Here is a 22,720-nt window from a genome sequence, read left to right on the forward strand (position 1 = left end):
CCATTAAGTTCAAAGGCAATGTTCTGTTTTCTATTCTGCGTTATGCAATGAACACCTATGGCTCTGACTATATGAGTCAGAGAGAATTTCCCTGACTTCCAGAATCAAGACACTTTTTCATGATCTTAGAAGCTCTAATAAAAACCATTATTTCAGTGGGACGAGCACCTTTAAAAATTTTCCAATGTGTCGTTTAAATCTAGTTCTTGGTGCGGAATATCAGTAAAAAATGAAGATAGCAGCACCCTCAGGTAATAGTGCCAAGCCCTCAAGAGTGACTGGCTAAGGGCCATATTCATTAAACTAAACAAAAAAAATAAATACAATTTGAGGCAGCACTTTAATGCTTACTAAATAAAAGTGAATCTTTACGCAACCATCGAGCAGGCCGATCAAGACCCCACTGATCAGAGCTCAAACATTGCAAATGGGTGAATATAAACTCACTTTTATTCTAAGGCTGGAGTAACAAAAGTGTTTAAAAATTTGTTCCGATGCTGATCCAGAAAAGTTGATGAGTGTTCTGCGAGTACAATGCAATTTTTAGCAAGTAGCATCCTTATGACATGCGTATGCAATTCGAATGTTTTTAAAATCAGCTTTTACATACAGTAATTTTATGTTATTTCAAGCAAGTTTACTAACTAATTAAACAATCTTATACACAGATATACAGTAGGAAAAATAAGTATTTGATACACTGCTGATTTTGCAAGTTTCCCACCTACAAAGAATGGAGAGGTCTGTAATTTTTATCGTAGGTACACTTCAACTGTGAGAGACAGAATCTAAAAAAAAAAAACTGAAAATCACAATATATGATTTTCAAACAATTAAATTGCATTTTATTGCATGAATAAAGTATTTGATCACCTACCAACAAGAAAGAATTCTGGCTCTCACAGACTTGTTAGTTTTTGTTTAACCCCTTCCTGACATCTGACGTACTATCCCGTCGAGGTGGGGTGGGCCCGTATGACCGCCGACGGGATAGTACGTCATACGCGATCAGCGGCGCTCACGGGGGGAGCGCCGCCGATCGCGGCCGGGTGTCAGCTGATTATCACAGCTGACATCCGGCACTATGTGCCAGGAGCGGTCACGGACCGCCCCCGGCACATTAACCCCCGGCACACCGCGATCAAACATGATCGCGATGTGCCGGCGGTGCAGGGAAGCATCGCGCAGGGAGGGGGCTCCCTGCGGGCTTCCCTGAGCCCCCCGCAGCAACGCGATGTGATCGCGTTGCTGCGAGGGTCTTACCTCCCTCCCTGCAGCTCCCAGACCCGGATCCAAGATGGCCGCGGATCCGGGTCCTGCAGGGAGGGAGGTGGCTTCACAGACGCCTGCTCAGAGCAGGCACTGTGAAGCAGCCTGCACTTTCCTCAGATCGGTGATCTGTCAGAGTGCTATGCAAACTGGCAGATCACCGATCTGTATTGTCCCCCCCTGGGGCAAAGTAAAAAAGTTAAAAAAAAATTTTTCCAAATGTGTAAAAAAAAAAAAAAAAAATATTCCAAAATAATGAAAAAAAAAAAAATATATTATTCCCATAAATACATTTCTTTATCTAAATAAAATAAAAAAAACAATAAAAGTACACATATTTAGTATCGCCGCGTCCGTAACGACCCAACCTATAAAACTGCCCCACTAGTTAACCCCTTCAGTAAACACCGTAAGAAAAAAAAAAAAAAAACGAGGCAAAAAACAACGCTTTATTACCATACCGCCGAACAAAAAGTGGAATAACACGCGATCAAAAAGACGGATATAAATAACCATGGTACCGCTGAAAACGTCATCTTGTCCCGCAAAAAACGAGCCGCCATACAGCATCATCAGCAAAAAAATAAAAAAGTTATAGTCCTGAGAATAAAGCGATACCAAAATAATTATTTTTTCTATAAAATAGTTTTTATCGTATAAAAGCGCCAAAACATAAAAAAATTATATAAATGAGATATCGCTGTAATCGTACTGACCCGACGAATAAAACTGCTTTATCAATTTTACCAAACGCGGAACGGTATAAACGCCTCTCCCAAAAGAAATTCATGAATAGCTGGTTTTTGGTCCTTCTGCCTCACAAAAATCGGAATAAAAAGTGATCAAAAATGGTCACGTGTCCGAAAATGTTACCAATAAAAACGTCAACTCGTCCCACAAAAAACAAGACCTCACATGACTCTGTGGACCAAAATGTGGAAAAATTATAGGTCTCAAAATGTGGAGACGCAAAAACTTTTTTGCTATAAAAAGCGTCTTTTAGGCTGGTTTCACACTTGCGTTTTTATCTGCATGCGTTTTTTAAAAAAACGCATGTGTGAAAAAACGCATGTAAACGTGGTAAAACGCATGCGTTTTTAGACGCATGCGTTTTTATAGAAAAACACAAGAAAACAAACAAAAAAAAAAAACCCTACCCCTAACCCTACCCCTAACCTGAAATACGTGGCACTAAAATATACGTTTATATACGTATATAAGTGCCACGATATTTTAGTGGCCACGTATATAAGTGCCACGTATATAAGTGCCACGTATATAAGTGCCACGTACTTAAGTGCCACGTACTTAAGTGCCACGTATTTACGTGCCACGTATTTACGTGCCACGTATTTACGTGCCACGTATTTAAGTGCCACGTACTTAAGTGCCACGTACTTAAGTGCCACGTACTTAAGTGCCACGTATTTACGTGCCACGATATTTCAGTGCCACGTATAACCACATAGTTATAGTATTTATAGTACGTGGCACTGAAATACGTGGCACTGAAATATCGGGGCACTGAAACACGTGGCACTGAAACACGTGGCACTGAAACACGTGGCACTTAAATATGTGGCACTTAAATATGTGGCACTTAAATACGTGGCACTTAAATACGTGGCACTTATGACTGTCAGAAAATGTTCATTAAACGGTTAGAGGTGAGGTTAGGGGTAGGGTTAGGGTTACCGTTGGGATTAGGGTTAGGGGTGTGTTTGGGTTAGGGTTTCAGGTAGAATTGGGGAGTTTCCACTGTTCAGGCACATCAGGGGCTCTCCAAACGCGACATGGCGTCCGATCTCAATTCCAGCCAATTCTGCGTTGAAAAAGTAAAACAGTGCTCCTTCCCTTCCGAGCTCTCCCGTGCGTCCAAAAAGGGGTTTATCCCAACATATGGGTTATCAGCGTACTCGGGACAAATTGAACAACAACTTCTGGGGTCCAAGTTCTCTTGTTATCCTTGGGAAAATAAAAATTTGGGGGGCTAAAAATCATTTTTGTGGGAAAAAAATATGTTTTATTTTCACGGCTCTGCGTTGTAAACTGTAGTGAAACACTTGGGGGTTCAAAGTTCTCACAACACATCTAGATAAGTTCCTTGGGAGGTCTAGTTTCCAATATGGGGTCACTTGTGGGGGGTTTGTACTGTTTGGGTACATCAGGGGCTCTGCAAATACAATGTGACGCCTGCAGACCAATCCATTTAAGTCTGCATTCCAAATGGCGCTCCTTCCCTTCCGAGCTCTGTCATGTGCCCAAACAGTGGTTACCCCCCACATAGGGGGTATCAGCGTACTCAGGACAAATTGGAAAACAACTTTTAGGGTCCAATTTATTCTGTTACCCTTGTAAAAATACAAAGCTGGGGGCTAAAAAATCATTTTTGTGAAAAAAAAAAAGAATTTTTATTTTCACGGCTTTGCGTTACAAACTGTAGTGAAACACTTGGGGGTTCAAAGTTCTCACAACACATCTAGATAAGTTCCTTGGGAGGTCTAGTTTCCAATATGGGGTCACTTGTGGGGGGTTTGTACTGTTTGGGTACATCAGGGGCTCTGCAAATGCAACGTGACGCCTGCAGACCAATCCATTTAAGTCTGCATTCCAAATGGCGCTCCTTCCCTTCCGAGCTCTGTCATGTGCCCAAACAGTGGTTACCCCCCACATAGGGGGTATCAGCGTACTCAGGACAAATTGGACAACAACTTGTAGGGTCCAATTTATTCTGTTACCCTTGTAAAAATACAAAGCTGGGGGCTAAAAAATCATTTTTGTGAAAAAAAAAAAGAATTTTTATTTTCACGGCTTTGCGTTACAAACTGTAGTGAAACACTTGGGGGTTCAAAGTTCTCACAACACATCTAGATAAGTTCCTTGGGAGGTCTAGTTTCCAATATGGGGTCACTTGTGGGGGGTTTGTACTGTTTGGGTACATCAGGGGCTCTGCAAATGCAACGTGACGCCTGCAGACCAATCCATTTAAGTCTGCATTCCAAATGGCGCTCCTTCCCTTCCGAGCTCTGTCATGTGCCCAAACAGTGGTTACCCCCCACATAGGGGGTATCAGCGTACTCAGGACAAATTGGACAACAACTTGTAGGGTCCAATTTATTCTGTTACCCTTGTAAAAATACAAAGCTGGGGGCTAAAAAATCATTTTTGTGAAAAAAAAAAAGAATTTTTATTTTCACGGCTTTGCGTTACAAACTGTAGTGAAACACTTGGGGGTTCAAAGTTCTCACAACACATCTAGATAAGTTCCTTGGGAGGTCTAGTTTCCAATATGGGGTCACTTGTGGGGGGTTTGTACTGTTTGGGTACATCAGGGGCTCTGCAAATGCAACGTGACGCCTGCAGACCAATCCATTTAAGTCTGCATTCCAAATGGCGCTCCTTCCCTTCCGAGCTCTGTCATGTGCCCAAACAGTGGTTACCCCCCACATAGGGGGTATCAGCGTACTCAGGACAAATTGGACAACAACTTGTAGGGTCCAATTTATTCTGTTACCCTTGTAAAAATACAAAGCTGGGGGCTAAAAAATCATTTTTGTGAAAAAAAAAAAGAATTTTTATTTTCACGGCTTTGCGTTACAAACTGTAGTGAAACACTTGGGGGTTCAAAGTTCTCACAACACATCTAGATAAGTTCCTTGGGAGGTCTAGTTTCCAATATGGGGTCACTTGTGGGGGGTTTGTACTGTTTGGGTACATCAGGGGCTCTGCAAATGCAACGTGACGCCTGCAGACCAATCCATTTAAGTCTGCATTCCAAATGGCGCTCCTTCCCTTCCGAGCTCTGTCATGTGCCCAAACAGTGGTTACCCCCCACATAGGGGGTATCAGCGTACTCAGGACAAATTGGACAACAACTTGTAGGGTCCAATTTATTCTGTTACCCTTGTAAAAATACAAAGCTGGGGGCTAAAAAATCATTTTTGTGAAAAAAAAAAAGAATTTTTATTTTCACGGCTTTGCGTTACAAACTGTAGTGAAACACTTGGGGGTTCAAAGTTCTCACAACACATCTAGATAAGTTCCTTGGGAGGTCTAGTTTCCAATATGGGGTCACTTGTGGGGGGTTTGTACTGTTTGGGTACATCAGGGGCTCTGCAAATGCAACGTGACGCCTGCAGACCAATCCATTTAAGTCTGCATTCCAAATGGCGCTCCTTCCCTTCCGAGCTCTGTCATGCGCCCAAACAGTGGTTACCCTCCATATATGGGGTATCAGCGTACTCAGGACAAATTGGACAACAACTTTTGGGGTCCAGTTTATTCTGTTACTCTTGTAAAAATACAAAAGCTGGGGGCTAAAAAATCATTTTTGTGAAAAAAAAAAAAGAATTTTTATTTTCACGGCTCTGCGTTATAATCTGTAGTGAAACACTTGGGGGTGCAAAGCTCTCAAAACACATCTAGATAAGTTCCTTAGGGGGTCTAATTTCCAAAATGGTGTCATTTGTGGGGGGTTTCAATGTTTAGGCACATCAGGGGCTCTCCAAACGCAACATGGCGTCCCATCTCAATTCCAGTCAATTTTGCATTGAAAAGTCAAATGGCGCTCCTTCCCTTCCAAGCTCTGCCATGCGCCCAAACAGTGGTTTACCCCAACATATGGGGTATCTGCGTACTCAGGACAAATTGCACAACGTTTTTTGGGGACCAATTTCTTCTCTTACCCTTGGGAAAATAAAAAATTGGGGGCGAAAAGATCATTTTTGTGAAAAAATATGATTTTTTATTTTTACGGCTCTGCATTATAAACTTCTGTGAAGCACTTGGTGGGTCAAAGTGCTCACCACACATCTAGATAAGTTCCTTAGGGGGTCTACTTTCCAAAATGGTGTCACTTGTAGGAGGTTTCAATGTTTAGGCACATCAGGGGCTCTCCAAACGCAACATGGCGTCCCATCTCAATTCCAGTCAATTTTGCATTGAAAAGTCAAATGGCGCTCCTTCACTTCCGAGCTCTGCCATGCGCCCAAACAGTGGTTTACCCCAACATATGGGGTATCTGCGTACTCAGGACAAATTGCACAACATTTTTTGGGGACCAATTTCTTCTCTTACCATTGGGAAAATAAAAAATTGGGGGCGAAAAGATCATTTTTGTGAAAAAATATGATTTTTTATTTTTACGGCTCTGCATTATAAACTTCTGTGAAGCACTTGGTGGGTCAAAGTGCTCACCACACATCTAGATAAGTTCCTTAGGGGGTCTACTTTCCAAAATGGTGTCACTTGTAGGGGGTTTCAATGTTTAGGCACATCAGGGGCTCTCCAAACGCAACATGGCGTCCCATCTCAATTCCAGTCAATTTTGCATTGAAAAGTCAAATGGCGCTCCTTCCCTTCCAAGCTCTGCCATGCGCCCAAACAATGGTTTACACCCACATATGGGGTATCAGCGTACTCAGGACAAATTGTACAACAACTTTTGCAGTCTATTTTCTCCTGTTACCCTTGGTAAAATAAAACAAATTGGAGCTGAAATAAATTGTGTGTGAAAAAAAATTAAATGTTCATTTTTATTTAAACATTCCAAAAATTCCTGTGAAACACCTGAAGGGTTAATAAACTTCTTGAGTGTGGTTTTGAGCACCTTGAGGGGTGCAGTTTTTAGAATGGTGTCACACTTGGGTATTTTCTATCATACAGACCCCTCAAAATGACTTCAAATGAGATGTGGTCCCTAAAAAAAAATGGTGTTGTAAAAATGAGAAATTTCTGGTCAACTTTTAACCCTTATAACTCCCTAACAAAAAAAAATTTTGGTTCCAAAATTGTGCTGATGTAAAGTAGACATGTGGGAAATGTTACTTATTAAGTATTTTGCGTGACATATGTCTGTGATTTAAGGGCATAAAAATTCAAAGTTGGAAAATTGCAAAATTTTCAAAATTTTCGCCAAATTTCCGTTTTTTTCACAAATAAACGCAAGTTATATCGAAGAAATTTTACCACTATCATGAAGTACAATATGTCACAAGAAAACAATGTCAGAATCGCCAAGATCCGTTGAAGCGTTCCAGAGTTATAACCTCCTAAAGGGACAGTGGTCAGAATTGTAAAAATTGGCCCGGTCATTAACGTGCAAACCACCCTTGGGGGTGAAGGGGTTAAGAAGCCGTCCTATTCTGCACTTATTACCTGTATTAATTGCACCTGTTTGAACTCATCACCGGCATAAACGACACCTGTCCACACACTCAATCACCCCCCAACTTTCCACCATGGTCAAAACCAAAGAGCTGTCTTAGGCCAGTCTCACACGTCCAGATAATTCCGGTACCAGAAAAATCGGTACCGGAGTTATCCGTGTCCGTGTGCGGCAGCCGTGTGCCTACTGAGTACCACACGGACCGTGCAGGAGACAGTGCTACAGTAAGCGCTGTCCCCAGCGTGGTGCTGAAGCCGTCATTCATCCCTTCTCTCCAGCAGCGTTCGCTGGAGAGAAGGAATGAAAAATCAATTTTTTTTATTATTTTTGTCTTTAAAATCAAGTTCCTTGTCACCTCCCCCCTCCCACCCCCTGTGCGCCCGCCCACTGGAAATAAAATACTCACCCAGCTCCCTCGATGCTTCCTCTCAGCGCCGCAGCTTGTCCTGTATGAGCGGTCACGTGGTACCGCTCATTACAGTGATGAATATGCGGCTCCACCACTATGTCCTGGCCTGTTTGAAGTTAGCCAATGACCATCTGAATGATCCAAAGGAGGCAGATGAGATCAAAATAGAACTTTTTGTATCAACTCTACTAGCTGTGTTTGGAAGAAGAAGGGTAAGTAAAACTCCAAGAACACCATCCTAACCGTGAAGCATGGTGTGAGAAACATCATACTTTGGGGGTGCTTTTCTGCAAAGGATGAATGCACCGTATTGAATGGAGCATGGATGGGGTCATGTATAGCAAGATTTTGGCCCACAACCTCCTTATCCCAGTATGATCATTGAAGATGGGTTGTGGCTGGAATTTCCAGCAAAACAACGACCCGAACCACACAGCCAGGACAACCAAGAAGTGGCTCCTTAAGAAGCATTTCAAGATCCTGGAGTGGCCTAGAAAATCTTTGGAGGGAGCTGAAAGTCAAAGTTGTCTATCGACAACTCTGAAACCTGAAAGATCTGGAGAAGATCTGTATGAAGGAGTGAGCCAAGATCCCTGCTGCAGTGTGCGCAACTTTGGTCAAGAACTACAGGAAACGTCTGACCTCTGTATTTGCAAACAAAGGTTTCTGTACCAAATATTAGGTTGTGTTTTTCTATTGTATCAAAAACTTATTTCACGCAATAAATTGCAAATTAATTAAGTATTAATTCTGTAAAATCATACAATGTGATTTTCGGACTTTCATTTTTAGATACTGCCTCTCACAATTGAAGTGTACCTAAGATACAAATTACAGATCCCTCCATTCTTTGTAGGTGGGAAAACTTGCAAAATCGGCAGTGTATCACATATTTATTTTCCAAAGTGAATATAGATAGGTAGATGTAATTGAGATATATAATCAGTGCATTGAATGTGTAGCTTACTGTATATATATTTAGTTAATAATTAAATATATAAATGAAAAAAAAAAATGGTCCCCCATATTTTTCTTAACCGGCTGAGGGAAAGCAGACAGCTGGCTGCTGACGTTTACAGCCTGGAAAGGGGGTAATAAACATGGAGCTTCCTAGGCTATTATTATCAGCTCCCAGCTGTCTACTTAGCCTATACTGGTTATTAACAATGGGTGACCTTCCACTAATGATGTGGGGTGCCTGATCTAGTTAATAACCAGCAAATCCTAGGCAGACAGCTAACACCCTCCAAGACTCAGAACATCAGCTCTCAGCCTCCCCAGAAATGGCGCATCCATTAGATGATCCAATTCTGGCACTTACCTTCCGTTCTTCCCACTTGCCCTGGTGCAGTGGCAAGTGGGGTAATAGTATTGGGGCTGATGTCAGCTGTTTTATGTTCGCTGACATGAAGCCCAGGGGATAGTAATGGAGAGGTGTCTATAAAACACCCCCATTACTAACCCCATAGTCAAATATAATAAAGACAAGCGCAGAGTAAAGTCTTTTAACCCGTTTTTGTCCTCGAACGGAATAGTAAGTCCAAGGACACAACCCCCGCTTGAACAGCTGACATGTGCCCGCAAAAGCGGCGGGTGGATAAGCGATCTACCTGACGCTATTAACTAGTTAAATGCCGCTGTCAAACTCTGACACAGGCATTTAACTAACGCTTCCATCCGGAAATGCGCGCATCGCTGACCCCCGTCATGTGATAAGGGGTCAGCGATGCGTCAGCATGACAACCAGTCCTCTATGGTTGTTGATGCCAGATTGCTGTGAGCGCCACCCTGTAGCTGTAATTCAGCTACATAGGAGCGATCTGAGCATCGGTCCTATGTAGCAGAGCCAATCAGGCTATGCCAGCTTCTAGCCTCACATGGAGGCTATTGAAGCATGGCAAAAGTTAAAAAAAAAAAAAAAAATGTTTTATAAAATATGAAAAAAAAAAAAATAAAAAAAATATAAAAGTTCAAATCACCTCCCTTTCGCCCCATTCAAAATAAAACAATAATAAAAAAAATCAAACATACACATATTTGGTATCGCCGGGTTCAGAATCGCCCGATCTATCAATAAAAAAAAGGATTAACCTGATCGCTAAATGGCGTAGCGATAAAAAAATAAAAAATGCGCAGAATTACATTTTTTTTGGTTGCTGCGACATTGCATTAAAATGCATTAACGGGCGATCAAAAGAATGTATCTGCACCAAAATGATATCATTAAAAACGTCAGCTTGGCATGAAAAAAATAAGCCCTCACACGAACCCAGATCACGAAAAATGAAGACGCTACGGGTAACGGAAAATTGCACAATTTTTTTTTAGCAACGTTTGGAATTTGAAAGACAAACAAAAAAAAAAAAGTATGGGATTGCACTTTTTTGCAATTTCACCGTACTTGGAATTTTTTTCCCGTTTTCTAGTACATGACATGCTAAAACCAATGATGTCGTTCAAAAGTACAACTTGTCCCGCAAAAAATAAGCCCTCACATGGCCATACTGATGGAAAAATAAAAAAGTTATGTCTCTGGGAAGAAGGGGAGCGAAAAATGAAAACGCAAAACCAAAAAAAGGTGGGGTCATTAAGGGGTTAATTGAAATAAAAAAAAACTGACCCATTTTTACCTATTTATTAATAACCAAAGGAAAAAAAAAAAAACAACAACAAAGAAATTCTCACCTGGTCGCCGATAATCCATTTGTCCCGCAACGAGCCCAACTCAGCTACATCTAGATGCTTCGCTGAGCTGTCACATAAAATGTGACCACTCAGCCTAGCATCCAAGAGACACTAAGCGAAGCGTGAAAAAAGCAGATTCAGTGTCAAGAGCTGACGAGAGTAAGGTGACAGGAGTTTATAGCTGATAAACTCCGGTTACCTCACTAATGTCCCACTGAGTTGGGCTCGTCGCAGGACAAATTAATTATCGACAGACAAATGAGGATTTATTTTTTTTATATTTTTCTTTGCATCTTAATAAATGGGTAAAAGAGTTTATTTCAAATAAAGGACTTTGCATGTTTATTTCAATTAAAGGACTTCACTCTGTTTGTCTTTTTCAAGCAGCAAGCGACTTCACTCTGTGTTTGTCTTAACTGCCCGAGAAATGGCGCATCCATTAGATAGCTCTTAGCTTTCGCTCTTTCCATTTGCCCTGATGCAGTATCAAGAGGGGTAATAGTATTGCGGTAGATGTGAGCTGTTTTATTTTCGCTGACATCAAGCCCAGGGGTTAGTAATGGAGAGGCGTCTATAAGACACCTCCATTACTAACCCCATAGTCAAATGTAATAAAGACAAACACAGAGTGAAGTCGCTTGCTGCTTGAGGAAGACAAACAGAGTGAAGTCCTTTAAGGCCGATGTCCCACTTGCAACTGCAATGCGAGAAACTCGCGCCTCAATACCCGGCACTGCCGCCGGCAGTTCGTACCGGAGCATCCAGCTGCATAGAAAGACATGCAGCTGTACACTCTGGTCACGAGTGCTGGCGGCAGTTCCGGGTATCGCGCGAGTTTCTCGCATTGAAGTTGCAAGTGGGACACCGGCCTAATTGAAATAAACTCTCCTTGACCCTCTTTTGTCCAATTATTAATATCTGAAGAAAAATAAAAAAATAAATCCCCACCTGTCCGCCGATAATTCATTTGTCCCGCGACACGCCCAACTCAACTACTAAGTTGACTTCATGTAGCGACGTTAGTGAGGTGACCGGAGTTTCTCGGCTATGAACTCCAGTCACCTCACTGACGTCAGCGCTCGGCACTGAAGCTGCATTCTTCATGCGTAGCTCAGTGTCTCTTGGATGCTAGAGTGGTCACAATTCATGTGACAGCTCAGCAACGCATCTATATTTAGCTGAGTTGGGCTTGTGGCGGGACAAATGGATTATCGGCAACCAGGTGAGGATTTCTTTTTTCTTTGATTATGAATAAATAGGTCAAAGTGGGTCGGGGAGCTTTTATTTTAATTAAAGGACTTAATGGGGGTGTCTTATAGATGCCTCTCCATTACTAACCTCTGGGTTTGATGTCAGCAAACATAAAACCGTTCACATCTACCCCAAAACTATTCCCCTACTTGGTACTGCACCAGGAAAAGTGGGAAGAGCAGAGGCTAAGAGCCATCTAATGGATGCACCATTTCTCGGGCAGCTAAGGGCTGATGATCTTAGTCTGGTAGGGGACAATTTCAATGGCCCCTTCCTAGGCTATTAGTAATCAGCCTACAGCTGTCTGCCTAGCCTTTGCTGGTTATTAATAATGGTGGGGATCCCACGTAATTTTTTTGGGGGGTCACCCCTTGTGCATAGCCAGCAAAGGCTACGCAGACAACTTTGAGCTGATATTAATAGCATAGGAAGCTCCATGTTTATTACCCACTTTCCAGACTATAAACATCAGCCCTCAGTTGTTGGCTTTCCCTCAGCTAGTTAAGAAAATGAATTGGGACAACACAACATTAAATTATTTTATTCTTTCTCTATATCTATTCTATTCTGATGGCTCACGCTGTAAATTTACTGTACTCTGGTGATGAAATGTTGGGATTGCAATGAGATGGTCCGTGTGCTCTGCAATTTTTTTTTTCACAACCATTGACTTGCATTGACAATTGCGATCACAAATTTGCATCCACTCACAGCACACTAAGATTTTTTTATCAGTCCGATCGCAATCTGATTTGATTAAAAAAATTGCAGGTGAGCAATAAATCATTGAATAACAATGGTCAGAATGCAATCTGATTTTTTTATCGGGTTGCACTGGTCCAATTTATTCGCTTGTGTGAGTGAGCACTTAAGACTCTGCTCGGAAGTGCTGCCTCAGTCTACATTTTGGGAGCTTAATATATGCTTACAACACGGTGTAATACGGTAATTTGAATAAAGATCTATAAACTTTGCCATCATCACTTCCATGGTGCTATAGCCTAGTAGACATACAGTTGGAGTACACTGATGTTTCTCCCTGATATATTGTACTGTATATTATTTTTGCTCTATCAGTATTACTCACATCTCATCTGCTCCACTGACCCGGGGCTTGAACAGTCAGATACCGGTTTCTTACAGACATTAGTTGATATTTTATTACTATTGGCCGTTTTCTCTTCCTTTCTTGGTGGAATTTTATACACTTTTGTAGGACTGGGATCTTTCACATTTTTCTGCTCTTTCTTAGTGGTCAGCGGTCCATGCCAAAAAAAGAAATGTGCAAAAAGTAAATTTAGAAAAAAGGCATATAAAAGTGAGAGTATTCCTGTTTGGGCCCACAAAGCCATACTCTGGTTCAACTGACATCTATTCTTTGAGATTCCACCTGTCCCCCATAGAAATGCAAGCTTGATTCAGCCAAGTGTGCACATTTTCAATGGGCAATAAGATGCTGCTAGACACCTCTGTTCCCTGCAGGCTCCTCTGGTGGCTTATCTCCCCTGAGAACAAGAATTTCAGGCATGTTGAAATCTTATCTGTTGCCTTCTACATCTTTCATTGTGTGGCCCCCAAACATAATAGACCGTTAGCTTGTCTCAATGAAATCAGGAGTCTGAAAACATGAATCAAATGTTTATGGGGTCTTATCATTCACAATTAATACTGCATTAACTTCACATAGCAAACAGAAAACATATTTTCCTACTTGCTTGATAACTGATATATAGGGTGCAAATTTATTTTTTTTGTTCTACAGTATTTTTCACATTCACAGAATTCCATCCCACAAGTAGAACAACCATTCACTGGCTAGTTATCGCAAGTTAAACACCAAATCACATTTGACTTCCATGTGGCAGCTAACGCCACTCACTCACTTTGTAACTAGAGACTCCCTATATCAGCGATCAATCTGTCCTGTGGGTCAAGGTTTTATCTTTCATAAGGTAACAATGAGAATGAAATTTCAACAAAGTCAATCCTTAAATTTGGTTTATCGATTGTTTTTTATTAGTAATAGATTTCAAGAGTACCGTATTTTCCGGCGTATAAGACGACCCCCCAACTTTTCCAGTTAAAATATAAAATCTTCTTAAAAGTCGGGGGTCTTCTTATACGCCGTATGTCGTCTTATAGGGCCGGTGAATATGTGCCTTTTGGGTGGGAGTGGTCCCGATGACGACGAGGGGGTGTCTCACAGGAAAGTGTGAGTGGACTATCCCCCATTACCTCATCGTAGCGCTGAAGCGTGGGGTCTCTGCTGGGAGCGGCGGCTCCTCTTTGTGCCGCGTGGGTGCTGTGGGGCGGCGGCTCCTCTTCTGCAGTGTGGGGCCTCTGTGCTGTGGGGCGGCGGAAGCGTATTTTCATGCGGTCAGTCGGGGCTCCTCCGGCATCTTCTTAAAGCCCGGAGGCCCCGCCGGCAGCTCCATTGCTACGATGCGGTGGCCTCCGGGAAAATGGCCGCTAGGGGCGGCGCATGCTCAGATTCAGATCTCGTCCCGAGATCTCGGGAGACGAGATCTGAATCTGAGCAGCGGCCATTTTCCCGGAGGCAGCTCCATTGCTGCGATGCGGTGGCCTCCGGGAAAATGGCAGCTGGGGGCGGCGCATGCTCAGATGCAGATCTCGTCCCGAGATCTCGGGAGACGAGATCTGAATCTGAGCAGCGGCCATTTTCCCGGAGGCCACCGCATCATAGCAATGGAGCTGCCAGCGGGGCCTCCGGGCTTTAAGGAGATGCCGGAGGAGCCCCGCCTGACTGCATGAAAATACGCCGCCGCCCCACAGCACAGAGGCCCCACACTGCAGAAGAGGAGCCGCCGCCCCACAGCACAGCACCCACGCAGCACAAAGAGGAGCAGCAGCCGCCGCTCCCAGCACAGAGACCCCACGCTGAAGCTACGATGAGGTAATGGACCCCTCCAAACACTTTCCTGTGAGACGCCCCCTCGTCATCAGGACCACTCCCCCCCCCACCCACCATATGCACCCGGCGTACAAGACGATACCCGGCGTATAAGACGACCCCCGACTTTTAAGAAGATTATCAGGGGTTAAAAAGTCGTCTTATACGCCGGAAAATACGGTAACGATTGTTTAAATTTTTTTTTCATAAATCAATAGTACACATGAAAATAAGCAACTTTGTAATACATTTCATCAGATAAATCTGCTTCTTTCACAACCAACATAGATCAGTCATCAAAATTCTCAATTCTGAAGTAAACTCTGTATTCAATGAAAACAGACTTCCCCTTACTGAGATAGATGAGAGCTACTACTGAGGAGATTCTAACTAGATAGAAGATGGAGCTCTGCCTCTAGCTCCTCCCTCCTCCATAGAATTCTATCCATACAAACTGCCATCTCCTATCTCAGTTCAAAGTGCTCACCAAACATAATACCAGCCAATTTTGCTTTAAAAAAGGCAAAGAGTGCTCGTTCCTTTACAAGCCCTACCAAGCGCTGTGTTCCCCAACATATGGGATATCAGCCTACTCAGGAGAAATTCCAAAACAATTTTTGGAGTCCATTTACTCCTGTTACCCTTGTGAAAGTAAAAAAAATGGGGATAAAAGAACATTTTAGTGGAAACAATTAGATTTTTTTATTTTTACTTCTGTGAAGCACCTTGGTGTTCAAGATGCTCACCACACATCTAGATAAGTTCCTTGAGGGTCTAGTTTCCAAAATGGGGTTACTTGTGGGGGGGGGGGGGGTGTTTCCAATGTTTAGGAACATAGCGGGTGCTTCAAACTTCACATGGTGACCGCTCTTCATTCCAACCAATTTTGCGGTGCTCCTTCCCTTCTGAGCCCTGCCGTGCACCCAACAGTAGTTTTCCCTCCACATATGTGGTATAGGCGTGTTCAGGAGAAATTGTACAACAAATTTTTCGGTCTATTTTTATTTTTTCTTGATAGCTTTGCAAAAATAAAAAAAACTGGGTCTAAAGTAAACTTTTTGTGAAAAAAGTTACAAGTTCATTTTTTCTTTCCACATTCAGTTAATTCTTGTAAAGCACCTCAGGGGTAAATAACTGTCTTGAATGTGGTTTTGAGCACCTTGAGGGATGCAGTTTTTAGAATGATGTCAATTATTGGGCATTTTCTGTCACATAGGCCCTCCAAAGTAACTTCAAATAAGATGTGGTGACTGAAAAAAGTTTTTAAAATTTTGTTCGAAAAATGAGCAATTGTTGATCAAATTCTAACCCTTCTACGATAACTTGCTAAAAAATATATGTTTCAAAAAATGTTGCTGATGTAAAGTAGACATGTGGGAAATGTTATTTATTAACTGTTTTGCGTGACATAACTCTTTGGTTTAAGGGCATAAAAATTAAAAGTTTGAAAATTGCAACATTTTCAAAATTTTAGCCAAATTTTTGATTTTTTTTCACAAATAAACCCAAGTCATATCGAATAAATTTTACCACTATCAAGTACAATGTCATAAGAAAACAGTCTCAGAATCAATGTGAACCGTTGAAGCGTTCTAGAGTTACAGTTGTGCTCAAAAGTTTACATACCAAGGCAGAATTTTTGCTTTCTTGGCCTTTTTTCAGAGAATATGAATGATAACACCAAAACTTTCTCTCCATTCATGGTTAGTGGTTGGGTGAAGCCATTTATTGTCAAACTACTGTTTTCTCTTTTTAAATCATAATGACAACCCAAAACATTCAAATGCCCCTGATCAAAAGTTCACATACCCTGGTAAATTTTGGCCTGATAACATGCACAGATGTTGACACAAATGGGTTTGAATGGCTACTAAAGGTAACATCCTCACCTATGACCTGTTTGCTTGTAATCAGTGTGTGTGCATAAAAGCTGAGTGAGTTTCTGGGATCCAGACAGACTCTTGCATCTTTCATCCAGACACTGACATTTCTGGATTGTGACTCATGTGGAAAGCAAAAAAATTGTCAACGGATCTACGGGAAATGGTAGTTGAACTGTATAAAACAGGAAAGCAATACAAAAAGATATCCAAGGAATTGATAATGCCAGTCAGCAGCGATCAAACTGTTATTGACAAATGAAAAATCATGGGCTCTGTAAAAACAAAACCACAGCCAAGTAGATCAACAAAAATGTCGTCAACAACTGCCAGCAAAATTGTTCTGGATGCAAAGAAAAACCCGCAAATAACATCAGTTGAAATACAGGACTCTCTGAAAACTAGCGGTGTGGCTGTTTCAAGATGCAAAATAAGGAGGCACTTGAAGAAAAATGGACTGCACTGTTGAGTCACCAGAAGAAAGCCATTACTGCGCAAATGCAACAAAGTATCTCACCTACAATACACAAAACAGCACAGAGAAAAGCCTCAAATTTTCTGCAATAAGGTAATTTGGGGTGATGAGACCAAAATTATACTTTCTGGCCGCAACCATAAACATTACATTTGGAGATAGGCCAACAAGGCCTAAGATGAAAGGAACACCATTCCTACTGTAAAGCACAGAGGTGAATTGCTGATGTTTTGGGGATGTATGAGCTACAAAGGCACAGGAAACTTGGTCAAAGTTGAAGGAAAGATAAATGTAACATGTTATCAGTAAATACTGGAGGCAAATTTGCACTCATCAGCCCGGAAGCTGCGCATGGGACGTATTTGGATGTTCCAACATGACAACGATCTAAAACACAAGGCAGAGGCGACCTGTCATTGGCTACAGCAGAACAAAGTGAAGGTTCTGGAGTTGTCATCTCAGTCTCCTGACCTCAATATCATTGAGCCACTCTGGGGAGATCTCAAACGTGCAGTTCATGCTAGACAGTCCAGGAATTTACAGGAACTGGAGGCTTTTTTTTGCCAAGAAGAGTGGGCAGCTTTACCATCTGAGAAAATTAAAAACTTCATCCACAACTACCACAAAATACTTCAAGCTGTCATTGATGTTAGAGGGGGCAATACACAGTATTAAGAAATAGGGTATGTGAACTTTTGATCAGGGTCATTTGGATGTTTTTGGTTGTCATTATGATTTATAAAGAGAAAACACAGTAGTTTGACAATAAATGGCTTCACCCAACCACTAACCATAAGTGGAGTAAAATTGTTGGTGTTATCATTCATATTCTCTGAAAAAAAAGGCCAAGAAAGCAAAAATTCTGCCGGTGTATGTAAACTTTTGAGCAATACTGCATTACCACATAAAATGACACTGGTCAGAATTGTAAAATTTGGCCTGGTCATGAAGGTGAAAACAGGTTTGGGGATGAAGAGGTTAATATAATTACTAATATTCTGATCACTTTACTGCTCGATTTACACAGAAGGGATCCTCTGCCCTAACTTGCTTATTTTCATCTACACTAATCACAACATCCCATTCTCGTCACCCAGTCATTCTCTACTTGGATAGCACGATGCAGCTCCATTATGTTTAAAAACCACTATTTAACATGTGATTTCATGGACCCTGTTTTCCAATCAGGAGGAACCTCAAAGCATGGACATCACAAATGCTTTTCATGGCCCCTTCTATGATGTTATGTATTAACATTGAGCCAAAATTGGCACTTTGTACACTGCTCTCAAGGTGAAGGGTCAACGCACAGAAAGATTCTGCCCTGTAAGGCTACTTTCACACTAGCGTCGGGAACAACCCGTCGCTGTGCGTCGGGCCGACGTTCCCGACGCTAGCGTGGTCTCCGCCGCACAACGGGGGCAGCGGATGCATTTTTCCCACGCATCCGCTGCCCCATTGTGAGGTGCGGGGAAGTGCGGGGAGGTGGGGGCGGAGTTCCGGCCGCGCATGCGCGGTCGGAAAAAGCGGACCGTCGGGAGCAAAAAACGTTACATGTAACGTTTTTTTCTCCCGACGGTCCGCTACCACACGCCCAAGCGTCGCAAAACGGACGCAACGTTTGGCAATGCGTCGCAAATGCGTCGCTAATGGTAGTCTATGACGAAAAAACGTATCCAGCAAGAACTTTTGCTGGATGCGTATTTTCGGCAAAACGACGCATTTGCGACGTATTGCAGTTAACGCTAGTGTGAAAGTAGCCTAAGTTGGGTGGATGTGTTATTCCCACCCTGTCAATTTGTGCAGCAAATTTTCACAGTGGATTTTTATCCTTTGAAATGAAATTACATGTCTTGTATGTAAGGCTGGAAAAGAACCACTAGGTGGCGATCAAAGGACAAGGATACTGACATTTCTACAACTCCTGCATTTAATAGGCGCTGCTGATGCTCATTATCAAGATGGATCATTTACTGCCACGCACATTACAAAGTATAGAAATCATGACATAAAGAAAGTATTTACAAAGGCCAATCATTACATATTTGTAATGTTTTACAAAAATACTGAATGATTAGAAATCCATTGTTGTTTACTCTTACACAATAACATGTGTAGGGTTTCACTATAAAGTAGTAACTATAAGACTATGTTCACATGCAGCATTGTTTTGCTGTTTTTTTTAGGCAAATTAAAAGCTGTGTTTTATAGCAGCAAAAGTGAGATTTCAGAAATTTCATACACTTTTTTTTTTTTATTCTTAACTGAATTTGAGAACTGCAACGTTTTTTAAATCTGCATGTCAATTCTTAGGGTATGTAAAATAAAGAACTTGGCACTCAACTTAGTATGTCATTGCAAAGGATTTTTTATTATTTTTGCAGTCTACAAACGTTTCGGTCTTATCTAGACATTCATCAGTCCGACTGCTTGTCACAGAATGAATATGGTGTAAAACTGTATACACAGGATTGCAGTAATGAGCTCCTCAAAAAGTTTATGAAGTTCGGTAAAGGAGTTAGGCTACGTTCACATTTGCGTTGTGCACCGCAGCGTACAACGCAAACAAAAACGCAGCAAACGCATGCACAACGCTGCGTTTTGCGCCGCATGCGTCCTTTTTTTCATTGATTTTTGATGCAGCAAAAATGCAACTTGCTGCGTCCTCTGCGCCCAGACGCGGGCGCCGCAGGGACGCATGCGGCGCAAAACGCAAGTGCGACGCATGTCCATGCGCCCCCATGTTAAATATAGGGGCGCATGACGCATGCGGCGACGCTGCGGCGCACACCGCAAATGTGAACGTAGCCTATCTCCTATCAGAATTCACGTGTAGTGAATAGGTATAACTGTAGCAAGATAGCATATGGTAGACCTTATTGGGTTGCAGTCTTAGTACTGGCATAGAATGTGCCTATAATAGGATCACAGTCCTGGTGTCACAGGGGCTTAACGTGCTTCATATAAAGGGACCCTGCTGTGGAAAAAAGGTGAGGGCACAGTCGACCTATAAATATATGTCTTCCTCCAGGGGCTGCAGTGGTGGTCAGGGGTTAATGTGAGCCAAAGAGACATGGTATATTAGGGTATGTGCACACGTTGCGGATTTGTCTGCGGATTTTTCCGCACTGAATGCGCATCTCTTGGCAGAAAAACGCAGGTAAAAATCAGCATGTTTTTGAAAGCTAAAGATCTATTATTGAACAAAAAAATATATATATTTGTGATGTAATTTCTTGTCTAACCTCCTCTTTTACATTTGTCCAACCCACACTCCATTACACACAGATAGATATATAGACAGATAATAGATAGCTAGGTAGATATGGGATAGATAGATCTACAAATAATATCTATCGATCTATGTATAGATGTATCTATCCATAGATCTATCTATCGCGTTCCTTCTATCTATCATCTATCTCATTCCTTCTATCTGTCTATCTATCTATCTATCTATCTATCTATCTAATTCCTGCTATCTTTCTATAGAAAGTTAGATATAGATATGGGATAGATAGATCTATATATAGATCTATTCATATATCTATCTATAGATATAGCTATCTATAGATCTATCTATGGATAGATATATCTATGGATAGATGTAGATACTGTAGATACATGGATAGTTAGATAGATATATCTATAGATGATAGATATATATAGATATATCTATCCATATTTCTATCTATCTATAAATATATCTATAGATAGATAATCCATAGATATATCCATATTTATCTCTATAGATATATCCATAGATATACAATAGCAAGGCCGATGTTTATTAATGAACAATGTTTAATCTAGGAAAAAAACGGGACAAAAAATGGCGTGGCCCAATATTTTTAGCCTGGGAATGGGGTAATACCCATGGCCCCTTCCCAGGGTATGAATATCAGCCCGCAGCTGTCTGCATAGCCTTTGCTGGCTATTAAAATAGAGGGAGCTTCCAAAAAAAATGATGTGGGGTCCCCCTATATTTTATAGCCAGAAAGGCCACGCAGACAGCTGCGGGCTGATATTCACAGCCTAGGAATGGGCCATGGATATTGGCCCCCCCGAAAACAAACACCAGTCTGCAGCCGCCCCAGAAATGGCGCATCTATACGATGCGCCAATTCTGGCACTTAGCCCCTCTCTTAGCACTGCCGTGTAGCGGTGGCATATGGGGTATTTTAATATTCTTAATTTCACCTTACAACCACGCCTAATTCCTGCGACACCCTCGATCACCTGAAAATAAAAAATAATAAACCAACTGTATACTCCCTGTCCGACACAGTCCAATTAATAACGAGTGTCCCATGACAATCTCCCCTATAGAACAGCGACATCGGGTGATGTCACCGCTCTATTGGGCCTCCAGTAATAGACTGAAAGGAGACAATGGCTCCTGCAGTACATCACTGAAGAGGTTACTTTAGTTCATTGTCTTGCTTTATGGCAATGCTGTGTGAGAATTTTCCCACGCAGCTGTGCTGCAAGTGACAGTATAAATTATACTGTACTCACAGCGGCGGAGGGATACAGTGCGGAAGGATACCTTCCATCATTGTATCCCGGAGCCCCTAGAGAGCGGTCGCATCAGCTGATGTTATAGCTCTCTGTCATGTTCCCAATGGCAGGGAATTAACAAAAGAACACGGGCAAAAACAGGACGAGCTCTAGGGTGATGGAACCTGAGCTGACCGCGATCCTGAACCTCAACACACAACTAGCAGCAGCCGGGGAACGTTCCTGGGGGGGCTCTAGACGTCTCGCGCCAGCCGGAGATCTAGCTTCCCCTATCAGAAGAATCACAGACCTCTCTTGCCTCCAGAGAAATATTCCCACAGAAATAGCAGCCCCCCACATGTAATGACGGTGAAATGAGAGGAAGGCACAAACGTAGTTATGAAAACAGATTCAGCAAAATGAGGCCCGCTAAAGCTAGATAGCAGAGGATACAAAAGGTGAACTGCGCGGTCAGCTTAAAACCCTTCAAAATACCATCCTGAAATTACTTGAACTCATGTGCCAACTCATGGTACATGAGTGGTAATTTCAGCCCACTAGAGCAACCAGCAGCAGAGATTTACATATCTGCAAGCTGGACTAAAAACATGAAAGCAAACATGAAACAGGGAAATCCAGACTTTGCTACCTGCTCCTAAAGCCTACAGGACAAGCTAAGGTAACAGAGACACACTGATACATTGATAGCCGGCGAGGGAATGACAGAGAAGCCAGGTTAAATAGGAACTCCCACTTCCTGATGGAACAGGTGGATGCCAGAGACCGTAGGGAACGCAAGTCACCCAGTACCATCTGCAGCCACCAGAGGGAGCCCAAAAACAGAATTCACAACAGTACCCCCCCCTTGAGGAGGGGTCACCGAACCCTCACGAGAACCACCAGGGCGATCAGGATGAGTCCTATGGAAGGCACGGACTAAATCAGTGGCATGAACATCAGAGGCGACTACCCAAGAATTATCCTCCTGACCATAACCCTTCCACTTAACCAAATATTGGAGTCTCCGTCTGGAAACACGAGAATCCAAGATCTTCTCAACAACATACTCCAATTCACCCTCCACCAGCACCGGAGCAGGAGGCTCCACCGAAGGAACAACCGGTACCTCATACCTCCGCAATAACGACCGATGGAAGACGTTATGGATAGCAAA

General features: G+C 42.3%; 1 protein-coding gene across 3 annotated transcripts in view; it reads right to left on the minus strand.

The window, feature by feature from the left end:
* Positions 1–22,720, minus strand: part of SYCP2 (synaptonemal complex protein 2) — a 551,324-nt gene that overhangs the window by 101,472 nt on the left and 427,132 nt on the right. For all 3 annotated transcript variants that reach the window (XM_077252835.1, XM_077252834.1, XM_077252836.1), the window contains one exon: positions 12,868–13,027. In XM_077252835.1, coding sequence (XP_077108950.1) covers positions 12,868–13,027 — 160 coding nt within the window. The remainder of the gene's footprint in view (positions 1–12,867; positions 13,028–22,720) is intronic.

This window comes from Ranitomeya variabilis, chromosome 4 (genome assembly GCF_051348905.1).
Source record: "Ranitomeya variabilis isolate aRanVar5 chromosome 4, aRanVar5.hap1, whole genome shotgun sequence".
Taxonomy (NCBI): Eukaryota; Metazoa; Chordata; class Amphibia; order Anura; family Dendrobatidae; genus Ranitomeya; species Ranitomeya variabilis.